Raw genomic sequence first — 16,301 nt, 5'->3', positions numbered from 1 at the left:
CACAAAATTGAAAGATAGGAAATTTAAAAATGAAACATGCACTGTGGTTAGAAATAAAGTTAGTTAGTTTAAATTATGAGAAAACACAATATAAACAATAATCAATGTTTTGTTTTTTAAAAAAAATTTGGTGGGTTAAACCTGAATACCACGGTGAATACTTGTAATGCTGGCTTTAAAGTCAGAGAATCTAGTATTGAAGACTACCCTGGGCTACTACATAGGAAGTTCAAAGCCAGCCTGGGCTACATGAGCTCATGACTCAAAATAATTAAAAGAAACTGTGTGTGCGTGTGCATGTGTGTATTCATATATTTAGCTAAAGATGTGTTTAAGAACACTGGTTGCTCCTGCAAATGGCCTGAGTTTAATTGCTAGCACCTACACAGTGGCTCACAGCCTTTGGCTCCAGTTCTTCTGATTTTCATGACTACATGACACACCTACATGCAAGAAAGGCATTTATATACATAAAGTAATTCTACATAATAATTACATATTGTATATTCCAGATAGGTAGGTAGGTAGATAGATAGATATTCCAGATAGACAGACAGACAGCTGGCAGTCAGGCGGTCAGACAGACGGTCCAGGGGCTGGAGAGATGGCCCAGCAGTTACAAGTATTTGTTGTTCTTCAAGAGGACTTCCACATAGCAGCTCACAGCCATCAGTAACTCCTGTCCCGGTAGATCTGACACCCTCTTCTGGCCTCCTTGAGCACTGTGTGCACATGATACAAACATGCTTATAGCATACCCATATACATAAGTTATGTAAATAATAACTGATGAGCTAGACCCAGCGGTGCATGCCGGTAATCCCAGCACTCTGAAAGCTGAAGCAGGAGAATCTTGAGTTCAACATAGCAAGTTCAAGACCGGCCTGGCTTTTATAACATAAACCGGTCTTGAAAAATTAGAAAACTGGAAGGATGGATTACGGCATAAATAGTAAAAATCTCAAAGTTGACTCCAAATGAAAAGTAAAAATGAGTAACCAGAAAAAGAATTGGCTCTCAAAAAGGATTTCATTAACAAATTATTTTACAAATTTTACAGTGTTTTCAAACATTAAAGACCAGATGACTTTAGGACTTGAGAATTAGCGGAGCATAAACATAATGACCACGGGGTTACTATGACCGTATACAACAACCTAAAGGTCATCACGGAAAAGATTAAACCAATCACTGACAGACACAAAAGCTCAGTAATTACCCCTGAAATGTACTTAGCAGATACGTTTGTCTTATTTAAGACAGGGTCTTGCTCAGCACAGGAGAGTCTCTAACCTGCAGGCTTCGGGCCCTCGCCTTAACTTTTAAGTATGCATGTGAGTGCGGGTGCCCATAGAGATGAGAGATGTCTGACCCTCCTGAAGCTGGTGTTACGGGCGGTTGTGAACCATCTGGTGTTGGTGTTGGGAATCACATTCTGGACCTCTGAAAGAACCACAAGTGCTCTTAACCACTGAGCCATCTCTCCAGTCCCATGGTTTTATCTAATACAGATGAATAAAGTTATATTGCATACATATACAACATTTTACTTGTCTGTCATTTTTGTGGATAGACATCTAGAATGACAGCATTTCCCAGCTATTTGAATAATGCAGAATAATGCAGTAGCAAACATGAATGCCAAAGTATATCTGTGGTAGGACTTAGTGTCTCTTGGGTGAAATAGCCAGATCATATGAGACTTCTGGTTGTAGTTCTCAAAGGTTTTTTTTTTTTCACTTTTATTTTTATGTGTGTGAGTATTGTTCCTGTATGCATGTATGTACACCATATATATGCCTGGTACCTATGGAGACCAGAAGAGGATGTGAGATTCCCTGGAAGTAGAGTTATAGATGGTTGTGAGCCACTGTGTGGGCACTAGGAACCAAACCCAGGTCCTCTGTAGAGCAGCCAGCACTCTAACCACTGAGCCATCTGCCTACCCTGTTGTAGTTTTGACAAAGCATCATGCTGATTTCCATAGTAACTGCAACAATTACATTCTCACTAGGGTTCCTCTTTCCCCAAGTCCCTGACAGCATGTGTTGTCCTTTCTCGCTGAAAGTCATTCTGAGCAGGTAAGGTGGAACCACAAATCACTTTGAATTTGCCTTTCCCTGGTGGCTGAGGATGTCGGACCCTTCATCAGATATCACTAGCCATTTGGTTCATCCTTGAAGAACTACCTGTTCCCTTTGCTACCTCATATACATTTGGATGTGGTGGTCACTGTTGTTTCTTACATAGTAGACGCCTAGCTGATACATAGTTGGCAAGGAGTTCTCATTCTGTGTGCTGTCTCTTCAGTTGCAGGGTTGTTTCTGCTGTCGTGTGTTTTGTCTGATTGGTTTTTTAGAACTTTTTGTAACCCATTTGTCAGTCCTTGGAGTTATTTCCTACTGCAGTCCTTTCAGCACTTCCTGCCTCTGCATCAGAGGGTTATTGATGGAGAACACAGTTGACGCGTCTTCCCTAGCAGTTCCAGCAAGTTTTTGGTCCATTTTCAAAGTTTCATTTAGGGTGAGACTCAGGACTTGGTTTCATTTTTTTTCTACAGTTTTCTCAACAGCATCTGTAAAAGAAGTGGTCTTTATCCTAATGTGAGTTTTGACATCTGTGTTAAAAAATACTATGTAGCCACTGGAGCTAGAAAGATGGCTCAGTGATTAAGAGCACTTGCTGTTCTTGCAGAGGACCCAGGTTCAATTGCCAGCACCCAGATAGCAGCTCACAACGACTTATAGCTCTAGTTCCAGGGACCCCATGGACACCAGGCATGCACATGGTACACATACATGCATACATGAAGGTAAAACACTTATTACATAAAATAGAATCTTTTTTAAAAATGAAATTCTTTAAAAGAAAAACTAGGGCTACAGAGTTGGCTCAGCGGTTAAGAGCCTTTGTTACTTTTGGGAAGGGCCCAGGCTTGATTCCCAACACCTATGTAGCAGCTTACAACAGTCTGTTAACTCCAGCCTCAAGGGATCTGATGCCTTCTTCTTTCTTTAGTGGGCACCAGCACACACATGGTACACAGACTTACATGCTGGCGATACAGTCCTATACACAGTAAATAAACAAATACTCTGTATAAAAAAATATACAATTAAAAAAAATGTTTATTTATTATATGTAAGTACACTGTAGCTGTCTTCAGACACACCAGAAGAGGGCGTCAGATCTCGTTACGGATGGTTGTGAGCCACCATGTGGTTGCTGGGATTTGAACTAAGGACCTTTGGAAGAGCAGTCAGTGCTCTTACCCGCTTAGCCATCTCACCTGCCCCCTACAGTTTTTATGTTAAAGAGAATTTGGTGTTTTGTGTTAGTTGTGATTTTTCAACCAAGGTTTTATCCCCAAGCTGAACACCATGAAAACGGAAAGCAAGAACACTGTGAAGATGCTGAAGGAAGAGATCCAAAAGCTGGATGACCTTTACCAGCAAGCAGTGAAGGTAGGATCCTGACCAGGTTGTTCATCTCAGCCAAGGCTCTGTCATGTCTGATGGTCCGTGCACACTCTCTGACGTCACTCTGAAATCTTAGGTGGATATGATGGCACACATACACTGAGGGGCAGTCTTCAAAATGCCACCCATGGTGTCGTTGTACCTATAATCTCAATATTTAGGGGACTCTGATGGGAGGATTGTCACAGGCTTGAGACCCACCTGGGCTACACATACATAGCAAGACCATGTCTGAATAAATAGTAAAAGTCTACTCTCTTGTGTATTTGTATTGAGTTGGTGCTAAGTACCCCTTAAGAATGGGCCCCAGTCATGTGCTTTACATAAGTAATCGTCCATCAGGGACCTTGGCAGACTGACTGTCCTGACTAAATTCCTGACTACTGTACGAGCCCCAGAAGGCGGGTAAGGTATAGGACCGGCTAGCACTGTGCTGGCCGACACTGCATTTTATCAGACAGGTTTTAAGAGATGTTCTGTTCATTGGCACTTACACAATTTAACGATAACTTCCAGCTGTGCCATTGTTAGTTATGACAAGAGAATGCAAAGCTGTGCCTTGTCCTAGGTTATATAGGATGGGTTGGGTTTTTGCTTGTTTGTTTGCTTTTGAGTAATGGGAAAGTTTTAGAAAATATAAAACAAATCTGATCTGTACAGGAAATATGAGATATTTGGTCATTTTTACATTTATCATGCTTCTTCCATGAAAGTATAAGTTTATTCTTCGAGATGCTTGAAGGAAAGAATTTATGAATCCATACACTTCATCTTCACAAACCTGGGAATCTGAGATTGGGACTGCTTTTTGCTATACATAGTTAATGCTTGTGTGTAAAATTTTAATCAAAATACCAGGTTTTCTATAAATTAGACTTGGAACACTGTTGAATGAGTGGCTACCCAGAGACCACTTGGAAAGGGCACGTTTGTGTTTACAATACAGCATTCCCCAGGGGGACAGCTAAGGCAGGCAGGCAGCATCTTGGGAATACAAATGATACAACATTGTTTTTGAAATGCTTTACACTTTTTAGTACACCTGGAGCAAATAGAATATGGATATCAAGGAAAATCGTTTTCTCCTGTAGGAAGCTGAGGAAAAAGACAAGAAGAGTGCCACTGAGCTTGAGTCCCTGGAGAAACACAAGCACCTCCTGGAGAGCGGGGTGAACGATGGCCTCAGCGAGGCCATGGATGAGTTGGACGCCGTCCAGCGGGAGTAAGTTCACCTCACCAAGGTCTGATTTCAGGTGCCATGGCACACGCCTTTAGGGGTAGTACTTGGGAGGCAAAGAAAGAAAGGTGGATCACTGTGAGTTCAAGGCCAAACCTGGTCTGCTAGCCACAGCTGTTACACAGAGAAACCCTGCCTCGAAATCAAAACAAAGCAGGCGGGGAAAAAAGAAAAACTAAATTTTTTTTCTTTAATTCCTATTATAAAGCCATTTGGGATATAAAGAATGAGGAGATTTGAAGAATTTAAGTAGAGCAGGCTGGCCTTGAATTCACAGAGATCCACCTGCCTTTTTGACTAACGACGTGCTCCATTGTGCCCAGCTGACACACCTTCATTTTTTTTTTTTTTTGGTTTTTCGAGACAGGGTTTTTCTTTATAGCCCTGGCTATTCTGGAACTCACTTTGTAGACCAGGCTAGCCTCGAACTCAGAAATCCGCCCGCCTCTGCCTCCCTAGTGCTGGGATTAAAGGCGTGCACCACCACACCCGGCCTGACACACCTTCTTAAATTGTTAAGAAATCCATAAGCAATACAGTAAATATGGAACTCTTCAACTGAAGAGGCCTCAAAGCCAGGTGTCATAGCCTCACACGAGCTGACAGGTAGAAATGGGATAGAAGGTTTCAGTGCCAGGGCAGCTGACCACAGACCACACATGCACACAATGACCTAAAGCAGCTGGCATGCCTGTATATGGCGTTTGCATGGATTCTACCAGGTATGGTTTTTTACGTTCAGGAACTATTTCTCAGGGGAAAGGGACAGTGCAAGTCAATGTGCATTTCCCTCAGGTTTCTAGGCTGTGCTGATTTATTCATTTATTCTTAGACATTAAGCAACAGTTGTCCCTTTGTTTTTTTAAATTTTAATTCTATAGATACCAGCTAACTGTGAAGACCACAACTGAAGAAAGAAGAAAGGTGGAAAACAACTTACAACGTCTTTTGGAGATGGTCGCCACACATGTAGGGTCTTTGGAGGTGAGGGTGGAGGTGTTTACTGAATTCTATGAGACATTTTATAGTTTGTTTCTATAGGAACTAAATTACAATTCTTAGTTTCATGAGAACTAGTAATTTATTAGAAGGATCTTGGGTTTTTTTTTTTTTTTTTTTGGTTTTTCGAGACAGGGTTTCTCTGTGTAGCCCTGGCTGTCCTGGAACTCACTCTGTAGACCAGGCTGGCCTCAAACTCAGAAATCCGCCTGCCTCTGCCTCCTGAGTGCTGGGATCAAAGGCGTGCAACACCACGCCCGGCAAGGATCTTGTGTATTGGTGTGGCAGGGTTCTAAGAGGTCTCTTGTATACGTTATAAAATGTTTTGGCACGTTTACACACACAGCGGAGGGAAGAGGAGTTGGTCAGGCATGGATGCCCCTGCCTGTAATCCCAGCATTTAGGAAGCTAAGGCTGGAGAGTTGCTGTTAGTTAAGGGCCAGCCTGTCTCAGAGTCCAGAGTAGATGCATGAGCACTGAAGTGGCATTGGAACGAGAGAAGGGAGTGCTGAAGGATCAATCTGAGGGAGACAAACCGCTCCCTGAGGGCAGATCCTGCCTCTCAGAGCCAAGAGCCGAATGGGCTGTGAGCATCAGGTGAGGCTAGACTATGAGACTGTCTTTACAACTCAGTGGTTATAAAATGTGCTTAAATTAGGTGCAAAAAGAAAATTTTTATAAATTCAACTTAATTAAAATTAAGGAGTTCTTAGCCAACATAGTAGCACACTCTGTAATTCCAGTGCTTGGGATGTCAAGATCTTTAGCTTAAGGCTACGCATAATTAATGGCACAGGCTTATAATCCAAAAACCAGGTAGGCCCAGCCAGAAGGACTGCAGGTTTAAGACCAGCTTGAACTCCAGAGGGAGACACTGTCTCCAAAACACAAATCACCATGAGCAAACTGTGAGATGCCAAGCAAGCAGTGGGCCTGGTATTAATCCTAACACTCCAGAACCTGCAGCAACAGGACTGACATGACTTCCAGGCCACCCTGGGCTGCATACAAATTACAAGCAAATAATAATAAGCCTTTAGTCTCAGCACTCAGAGACAGATAGAGGTAGATCTTTGAATTTGAGGCCATCCTGGTCTACAAGTTTGAGTTTCAGGAGAGTCGGGGCTACACACAGAAAAACCTCCATCTTAAAAAACAATGGGCTAAGCCGTGCGGTGGTGGCGCACACCTTTAATCCCAGCACTTGGGAGGCAGAGGCAGGCAGATTTATGAGTTCGAGGCCATCCTGGTCTTCAAAGTGAGTTCCAGGACAGTCAGGGCTACACAGAGAAACCCTGTCTCAAAACAAAACAAAGGGCTGGAGACATGGCTCAGCTAGCAAGAGCACTGTCTGCTCTGCCAGAGGTCCTGAGTTTGATTCCCAGCTCACAACCATCTATGATCTGATGCCCTCTTCTGGCATGCATGTAGGTATACATGCAGATACAGCTCTCATATACACAAACTACTCAAAATAAATAAAATCTTAACCACAATCATAAATACATGCAGTAAATATGAAACTTAAAACTGAATCCCAATCCACCAATACAGTTATATGTTGCATATACAGTTATATACAATGATGGGTTACATTCTGAGATTTGCATCACAAGGCAGCTGGGCTGGTTGTGAACACATTACAATGTCCTTATACAAACCCGGGTTTTGTTGGAGATTGTATTCTCAGGAGACTGTTCTTGTATGTGCTGTCTATTCACCAGAACATCTGCAGAAATGACTGCATAACTCTAAATACACACAGAGCTCTGAGAAGATTGGCAGCTTTAAAGGCACATCAATTAGGCAAATGGTTCTCTCCTCTCTGGAGAAGCAAGGGAAAATACAATTAAGAAAATGGAATGCGGCCTGGCGGGAGTACTGCATGCCTGTCTTTAAGCCCAGCAGAGAGGAGGCAGAGGAGACAGATCTTTGTGGGTTTGAGGACAGCCAGGACTACATAAACCCTGTCTCAGAAAAAGAGAAAAAAAAAAAGGGCAAACGGAAATAAAGACAATGGAATACATGTGAACATAAGTTTTATTTTTGCTCTTTAGTTGCTTTATTTACATTCTTCCATGCAGATGGCAACACTGTACTGTTAATAATAGACGCTTATACTGAGTGGGTAGGCAAATCTCCAATTAGAAGCTGGCAACACAAGCCCCTCCTGGCACATGGAAATAACACAAGGCTCACCACAGTCAGATCAGCAAGGGCATGTCAGGTGTGAATCGCAGTCTGAATCTCATGGAAAATGGCCGAAGTTAAGACCTAAGGCAGAAATCATGACAGTCGTAGCGAGTAGAGTTTTTCCCCAGTAACAGTACCTAGACAATTTCTCAATTCTAGCTCCCTAAGTTTTCTCCTTACTTCTCCCATCTCTTCCATGATGATTTCCATTATCTCCGTCTCCACCCAACCTGTCGTTATCTGCCTGTTAGGTATGGCCCGTCCACAGTCAGGGGCAAGTCAGTGAGCCTATCTTCTCTAGCTGTGGTGGTTTGCTGCAGGCTGGTGGCCATCACCCCCTAAAAGAGCAGTCTTCTGGATATTCTGCAGGGCCTACTCTCTGTCTTTGTTTCCCTCAGCCTTGCAGTTCCCACTTCCAGATGTGCCACTTAGAATCTGGACTACTAGACTTGTTCTACTAGCCAGACCTCTGTGCACAGGGAATCACAGAGCTGGTGGCCAGACGTGAATCTCCCCCCCCCCCTTTTTTTTTTCATTTGAGATGGTCTTGCTTGGCAGCCCAGACTAGTATTGAACTGTGATCCTCCTGCCTCCACCTCTCAGGTGCTGAGATGACAGTCACCTACTATGTCATCTAACTGAGCTGGTTCTTTTTACATTTATAAATGGCATTCTTTTTTTTTTTTTTCCTATATTTAAGTACACTGTAGCTGTTTTCAGACACACCAGAAGAGGGCATCTGATCTCATTATATATGGTTGTGAGCCACCGTGTGGTTGTGGGATTTGAACTCAGGACCTTTGGAAGAGCCAGTCAGTGCTCTTAACAACTGCTAAGCCATCTCTCCAGCCCCTATAAATGCCATTCTTATATGTAAATATCACAGTTGAAACAAATTTGTGTTCGTGCATTAAAAACTGTGCATTGTTTCCACTAGAAACATCTTGAAGAGGAGAATGCTAAAGCTGACAGAGAGCATGAAGAATTCATGTCTGAGGATCTCCTGGAAAACATCAGGGAGATGGCAGAGAAGTATAAGAGAAATGCTGCCCAACTTAAGGCTCCCGACAAGTGAAGATAAACTAATCTTTCATAGATATAGTATTTTACCCCCAAATTATGATAACATTGTAAATTGACCTTTTAGACATATCAGACAGTTAATAAAGTGTACTTGTAAAGTGTGGGTGTCCCCTCCTGTTTCTGTGACTCACCTCTGACGTGATGAGAAAATGCAGGGCATGGGCTAAACTGGGAGTCAGCAAACTCAATGAACCGTGTTAGACCACACCCACTCCCTGCCTACAAGTCTTTTCCTGCCATGTTGGCAGTTAACAGTATGCAGCAGAGGCTACTCAGCCTGCAAAGCCAGAGGTGTTGGCTCTCGGGTTCCCTGTTAGGTGTCTCTTCCTGGGGGATGGGAAGAAGCGTCCCTTTCACCCACATGGAACAGGTAACGACAAGAGGATTCCATCCAGATCCAGATGAATCAGGAAGTCCATCCGGGTTCCTTGCAGGATCAAAACTGAACCAAGGCAGCTACACCACCAGGAAATCCCCTGGATCACTTACAGGCAGTTATCCCATGAAGGGTCCCATCCACAGAACAACTCACAAACAGCTACACTGCTGAAGGGCCTTGGGCAACTTAAGGGAGGCAATTTTACCACAAAGTCCCCCCATGTCAGTTATGTGCCTTTTATATAAGCTCGGGGCAGGGCACTAGAGGAGACATGCACAGTCCTTTAATAAAATATTTCCGACTGTTTAAAGATTGCCTACTTTTAAAAGTTCTTGCGCTGGGGATGTAGCCCAGGTAGAGAACTTGCCTAGCATTTTCAAAGTTGTAGATTCAACCCCTAGCACCCAAGAATAAACAAAGGACAGTTGTAGGCTCAGATTTAAAAAAAAAAAAAAAAGGGAGAAAAATTAATAAGAGTTTTTAAACACTTTGACTCCCCTTCTAGCCCACCATCCAAATGTAGGGGAGAGAAAATGGTAAATAGGACAGGGGGATGTGGACCTGTTTAGAAGTAGTTCCTTGGGGTTAATTCCAATCTCCATTTGTCAGGATACCAAACACAAATCATTAGCAGGGGTGCAATCCAACAGAAACTGCCAGGCCTCCTCAGAGTCAGCAGGAACCACCAGGACCAGCTGGAATGTCTTGAGAAGTTCTCTGCCACGCCTCTCAATGAAGTGAAGTTCAGCCAAGATGTAAGACCAATGAAGCGTTGCAAGGCTAGCTATGCAAGAGCCCTGTCACTGTCCATTGAATACTATTTATACTCTCTCTCCAAACATCACGTGTCCTCCCACAGGTCGTGTCTCAGCAAAACATCACATAAGTCTGCCTCACAAAACACAACGAGAATCTGCATCACATGACACAAACAGAAAATTACACTTGAGATAGTTATCTTCAGACAGCTAAGTGGACACACGGAAGTGTAGGCAAAAATCTGAAATCAGTGTTAATAAGAAAATGTGCCAGGAAGAGGCACTGAAAGACTCAGTGCCAGTTCAAGTTAAGCATGACCCGTGTTTAGGGCATCAACGTGGCCGTGACGTTAGAAACAAGTCCTGTGCAAGCCGTGTAGCAAGGACTGCCTACCAAAACGGCCGAACTTAGGCTGCTCACTGAGCCGCAGAGCAGCACTGGCCTGAGACAGTGACAACAGGGGATTTGGTAGCAAACTGACTCCATGATGCTTCTTCCACCCTCACAAAGCCAGGACTTGATTCAACAGGTTGTCCCTTCTCTGAGGGAAGGTCAGTGAACAATGTAAAATCTTGAGATGTCAATTAATTCTATTACAGTTACTTACTATGTGTAACATTGTTACACATAAAGTATGGTGGCTAAAAAGAATGTTTAAAGAAGAAGAAAAGCCGACGTGGTGGTGCACGCCTTTAATCCCAGCACTTGGGAAGCAGAGGCAGGCAGATTTCTGAGTTCGAGACCAGCCTGGTCTACAAAGTGAGTTCCAGGACAGCCAGAGCTATACAGAAAAACTCTGTCTCGAAAAACCAAAAAGAAGAAGAAGAAGAAGAAGAAGAAGAAGAAGAAGAAGAAGAAGAAGAAGAAGAAGAAGAAGAAGAAGAAGAACCCTGAAGTTGATACTAATCTCCTGTAATACATGGTAGTGGTGTGGCAAGGGTAGGCTAGTGCCAGAGTACTTGTCTAGCCTGTCACACAGCCTTTGGATTTGATCCCAGAACTGAGGGGGGAGAGGGAGCAAATCTGTTAAAGCAAACGTGCAGCCCTGAAGTCAGCAAGGGATGCTGGTCCACAGCACTCACTGAAGATGTTGAGAGCTGAAGGTCTGGCTGTCCTGCCCACCCGGAGGTACATAGCAGGTTAACAGCAACGTCTAGCCCAGGTTGGCCTCAAACTCCCCACATAGCTGAGGATGGCCTTGAACTTCTAACCCTCCCACTTCTACCTTCCAAGTATGCGATTACAGTTTGTCTCCATGTCCAAATTATGTGTTATGGAGACCAATCTCAAAGCCTGTTAGATGCTAGGCAAGACAGCTATTACCAGCTCCAAAAAAGCAAAACATTAATTAAAAGAGAAAGAAACCGGGCATGGTAGTGCATGACCCACCCTTCTGGCAACTGATGTAAAAGGATCATGAGACCTGGTCAGAACTAAAGGGAAAAGGGAGGCACAGGGCAGAAAGACAGTAAACCATCACTCCTCATCACTAATTATCTAGGGCTAAAGAGTCCCTGAGCCACAGGCACAAAGTTCCACGTACATAGATTAAGAAATGAGAATAACAGCTTTTGCTATGGCTTAACATTTAACAAGTTTCAAAAGTACCCTTTTTCCTTATTGTTTTTTGGTTTGGTTTGGTTTGGTTTGGTTTTTTTTGTTTGTTTTTGGTTTGTTTGATTTTTGGAGACAAGGTTTCTTTGTTTAACAGCTCTGCTTGTTCTGAAACTCTCTTTGTAGACCAGGCTGGCCTGAAATTCACAGAGGGAGATCTATCTGCCTCTGCCTCCCGAGTGCTGGAATTAAAGGCATAAACCACCATACCCGGCTTGATGGTTAAATTTTATCATTTATTTATTTATTTACTTATTTATTTATTTATTTTTGGTTTTTCGAGACAGGGTTTCTCTGTGTAGCCCTGGCTGTCCTGGAACTCACTTTGTAGACCAGGCTAGCCTTGAACTCAGAAATCCACCTGCCTCTGCCTCCAGAGTGCTGGGATCAAAGGTGTGTGCCACCATGCCCGGCTGATGGTTAAATTTTATCAAATAACTTGTAGGGATCCTAGGACATGGGTTGTGACTTTTTTCTAAATATTTCCATATGAACACTTTCTCTGCCTGGGGCTGTCACTCAGTGGATAAGCACTTCCCTAGACCCTGAATTCAGTTTGAAGTTCTGTCAGAAAAACATAACATCCCTAGAATAAATACCATTTATGGAATTTATGGAATTTACAGTCATGGTATGGCTCTCTGCTGCTAGATTTAACACTTGGGCTTGCTTGGATTAGTTGTGTATTATTATTATTAATGTGTATAACTTTTTGCCTGCATGTATGTCTGACCCACATACATGCCTATGTCCACAGAGACCAGAGGATATTGGATCCTTGGAATTGAAAATGGTTTTTAGCCACTTTACCCGTGCTGTGAATCAAATCTGGGTCCCCTGGAGCCATCTCTTCAGCCCTGTTGGTTTGTTTTTGAGGAATTGGTCTGGCAACTCATGGATGACTTCCTGTCTCAACCTCCTATGAGCTTAGATTATAGATTCTAAGCAATAGATAGATAGATAGATAGATAGATAGATAGATAGATAGATAGATATGCCCAGCTTTTTTGTTTTCTCTCTGAGCTGGAGTTGCCCTATACTGTCCATGCTGGTCTCAAGTTTAGTGATTTCAGCTTTCCATTTCAGTCTCCAAGTAGCTGGGACTAAGTATTCTACTTTTTAAAATGTATCCACAGAAGAAATAAAAGAAAGTAAAAAATAAAAATTAAAATTAAACTTCTCTAGGATAAAAGTCTTAAAGTCGGGCTGGTGAGATGGCTCAGTGGGTAAGAGCACCCGACTGCTCTTCCGAAGGTCCAGAGTTCAAATCCCAGCAACCACATGGTGGCTCACAACCATCCGTAACGAGATCTGGCGCCCTCTTCTGGAGTGTCTGAAGACAGCTACAGTGTACTTACATATAATAAATAAATCTTNAAAAAAAAAAAAAAGTCTTAAAGTCTGGGAGTGATACAACATGCTTGTCATCCCAGAATTTGGGAGGCTAAGGTAGCCAAGATCTGAAGTTTGAGGCCAGCTTGGGGTCCTGTCTTACACTTACACATGTGTGTGTGTGTGTGTGTGTATGCAAAGGCGGCCTGGGGAGAATTTAGACTGAGGGTAAATGACCTGAATCCCAGAGAACTTAGAGCAGCTTTTCTGCTTCTCAGTCTTAGGTAAATACTTTAGTTAGGCCTCAGGGCTAGTGAGCTGGTTCAGTGGGTCAAAGGCGCTGCTCTCCAGGTCTGGTAACCTGAGTTTGATCTCCAGAACCCACGTAACAGTGGAAGGAGCAAAGCAGTTCCGCCAAGTATCCTAGAAATCAAACCCTTGTCCAAGAAGCTGAATTGAGCAAAATGGTGACATGAACAAAGCAAAAGAAACTAAAGGTTATGCAACTTTAGCTCTCATGTCGCCAAGGAACATTACGCTAACCCAGGGTATGGTGTCGTGGGACAGGAAGACAAGATTAAATGTGGGCTGGTAAAATGGCTGAGTGTGTGGGCCGGTGGGTGGATGGGTGGTTGGGTGAGTGGGTGGGTGGAGAACAGGATGTGCCAATGCTCTGTGAAAGACTGTAATCCTGCTTATCCTTCATAAACTCTCCAGCCTCAGAATGAAAGAGAGAGATAAGCTTTAAAGCTAGCCACTTCACCCACTAGAGCCTAGCAGGCTTAAAATACAACTAGAGAAAGTAGCCTGTAACGGCTCATTGAGGGAAGGGGAAGAGTAAGGTGATCTCTCCTGAGAAAGGAGAACAGCCTGTTCAGGAGCCAAAGAGGCCCCCTCATGGGGCTGGAGAGAGAGCTCACTGGTTAAGGGCACTGGCTCCTCTTGCAGAGAACTCTGGTTCAGTTCACAGCCTTCCCATGGTGACTCACAACCATCTGTAACTGCAGTTCCACGGGATCTGACACCGACTTTAGGGCTCCACAGGCACTGTGCACACATGGTACACTTACATAAATGCAGTGCAAACATTCATACACACAAAAATAAAACTTTTTTTTTTTTTAAAAAAACAAGGTCATCTTGGAGAACGTTGGGGGTTCTCTGTCTTTAAAAAGAATATAACCAGTTATACATATCTGTGATTCCAGCACCCCAAAGGCTGGTACAGGAGGATATCCCCCAGTTCCAGCCTGGACTATATAGTGAGACCCTATCTCAAAAAGCAAAACAAACAAACAAACAAACAAAAAACAACAACAAAAAAAGACAAAAAAAATCAAAACAAATCAAGAAGATACAAACCACAGGAGATTAAGCAGGTGTGTAAAATGTTTGTTGTGTAGGCACGACGACCTGAGTTCAGATCCATAGCACCCAGGCATGGTGGGGTATCTCTAACCCCAGTGCTGGGAGTTTGGACAGACAAGTGGATCCTGGAGCTGACTGGCTAGCCCACATAGCTCATCTGTGAGCTCCAGATCCAGGAGAAATCCTGTTTCAGAAAATACGATGAAGAGAGATAAAGGAAGATACCTACAGTGGGCCTCTGACCTCCATGTGCCTGCACACACGTGCATGAACACAAACATGCACACAAAAGACTCAAACAGCAGTGTGCTACCAGAGGGGATGAACGAATCCTTTATTAGGAAAACAAATCCTTTATTACTGTGGCGATTTGAATAGGTACAGCCCCCGTAGACTCATGTGTTTGAATGCTTGGCCCACAGGGAGTGGCACTATCAGCAGGCATGGCCTTGTGGGAGTAGGTATGGCCTTGTTGGAGGAAGTGTGTCACTCTGGGGGTAGGCTTTGAGGTTTCCTATGTCCAAGCTACACCCAGTGTGGCAGACAGTCTACTTCTGCTTTGTGGAGATCAAGTTGTAGAACTGTCAGTTCCTTTTCCAGCGCCACATCTGCCTGGATGCTGTCATGCTTCCTGTCCTGATGATAATAGACTCAACCTCTGAAACTCAGCCAGGCCCAATTAAATGTTTTTCTCTATAAGGGTTACCATGGTTACGGTGTCTTTACCTTTCAGCGTCACAAGTAGAAAAGTATCTTCTCGTAGTACACTCAGACCCTGAACTGCCTCCTACCTCCTTCTCCAGACTGCTGGGATCACAGGCATATAACACCAAACCTGATTTATTCAGCATCTTTGGAGTGCATCAGCTTTGAATGTGAAATGTCCCCTTATGGGTTCATGTGTTGAATGCTTGGTCCCCAGCTGATGGTGCTGTGTGGGAGGTGATAGAAGCTTTAGGTGACACCTAGTTGGTGGAAGTATGTCACTAGAGTGACAATGGCCATGTAGGCTATACCCGGTGCCTTCCTACTGTTTTTATCATGAGGTGACTTGGCTTCTGCCACACGGCGTTCAGGAGTAAGTTCAAGGTTAGAAGACAGGTAAAGAATTCCAGATCGTTTCTCCCCCCCGCCCCCCCTTCATTCTTTCCATCATGAAAGAAATGCAGAAAAGTGTTCTCTTGAATGTTTAATTTTCAGGAGATCAGGAAAAGATGTTGAATTGAGTTAGGCTAGACCTGGAGTTGACTGAAGAGAAGGGGAAATGGTGAATCCTGGCATACCAGATGACACAGGGATGGAAGGGGCCAAACAGGGAGTAGGGGGTGGGAGCAAGTCATAGATAAAACAAGTCCAAGGGGCTGGAGAGATGGCTCAGCAGTTAAGAGCACCGACTGCTCTTCCAGAGGTCCAGAGTTCAATCCCCAGCAACCATATGGTGGCTCACAACCATCTGTAATGGGATCTGATGCCCTCTTCTGGTGTGTCTGAAGAGAGCAATGGTGTACTCATATACATAAAATAAATAAATAAATCTTAACAAAAACAAAACAAGTCCAGAAACTCACAACCTGCGGGGTTATTGGAAGGTGAATCATAGACTAAGAACTACAGATGGGATGTCTAGAAGAGAATTCCCATCCATGGCAAAGACAGGGACTAGGGGATAGGGGTTAGCCTAGTTATAGAGTACTTGCCTGGCATGATTGAAACCCTGTTTGATTCCCAACACCCATAAGATGGGTGTGATGTTTTGAATGAAAATGAGCCTGCCCCCAAAGGCTCATATATTTGAACATTTTGCACGCGCGCACACACACACACACACGCACACGCACACGCACACACACACACACAC

The 16,301-nt window shown here is 43.6% G+C and overlaps 1 protein-coding gene across 1 annotated transcript in view; it reads left to right on the top strand.

Annotated features, from left to right (window-relative positions):
• The window catches only part of Ndc80 (NDC80 kinetochore complex component), a 33,757-nt gene extending 24,663 nt beyond the window's left edge, over window positions 1-9,094 (top strand). The window contains exons 14-17 of the mRNA XM_021149345.1: window positions 3,372-3,464; window positions 4,571-4,701; window positions 5,598-5,700; window positions 8,846-9,094. Of these exons, the coding sequence (XP_021005004.1) occupies window positions 3,372-3,464; window positions 4,571-4,701; window positions 5,598-5,700; window positions 8,846-8,983 (465 nt within the window). The 3' untranslated portion in view covers window positions 8,984-9,094. The remainder of the gene's footprint in view (window positions 1-3,371; window positions 3,465-4,570; window positions 4,702-5,597; window positions 5,701-8,845) is intronic.
• The last annotated feature ends 7,207 nt before the right edge of the window (window positions 9,095-16,301 follow it).

This window comes from Mus caroli, chromosome 17 (genome assembly GCF_900094665.2).
Source record: "Mus caroli chromosome 17, CAROLI_EIJ_v1.1, whole genome shotgun sequence".
NCBI lineage: Eukaryota > Metazoa > Chordata > Mammalia > Rodentia > Muridae > Mus > Mus caroli.
This window is presented reverse-complemented; position numbering and strand designations above follow the sequence as displayed.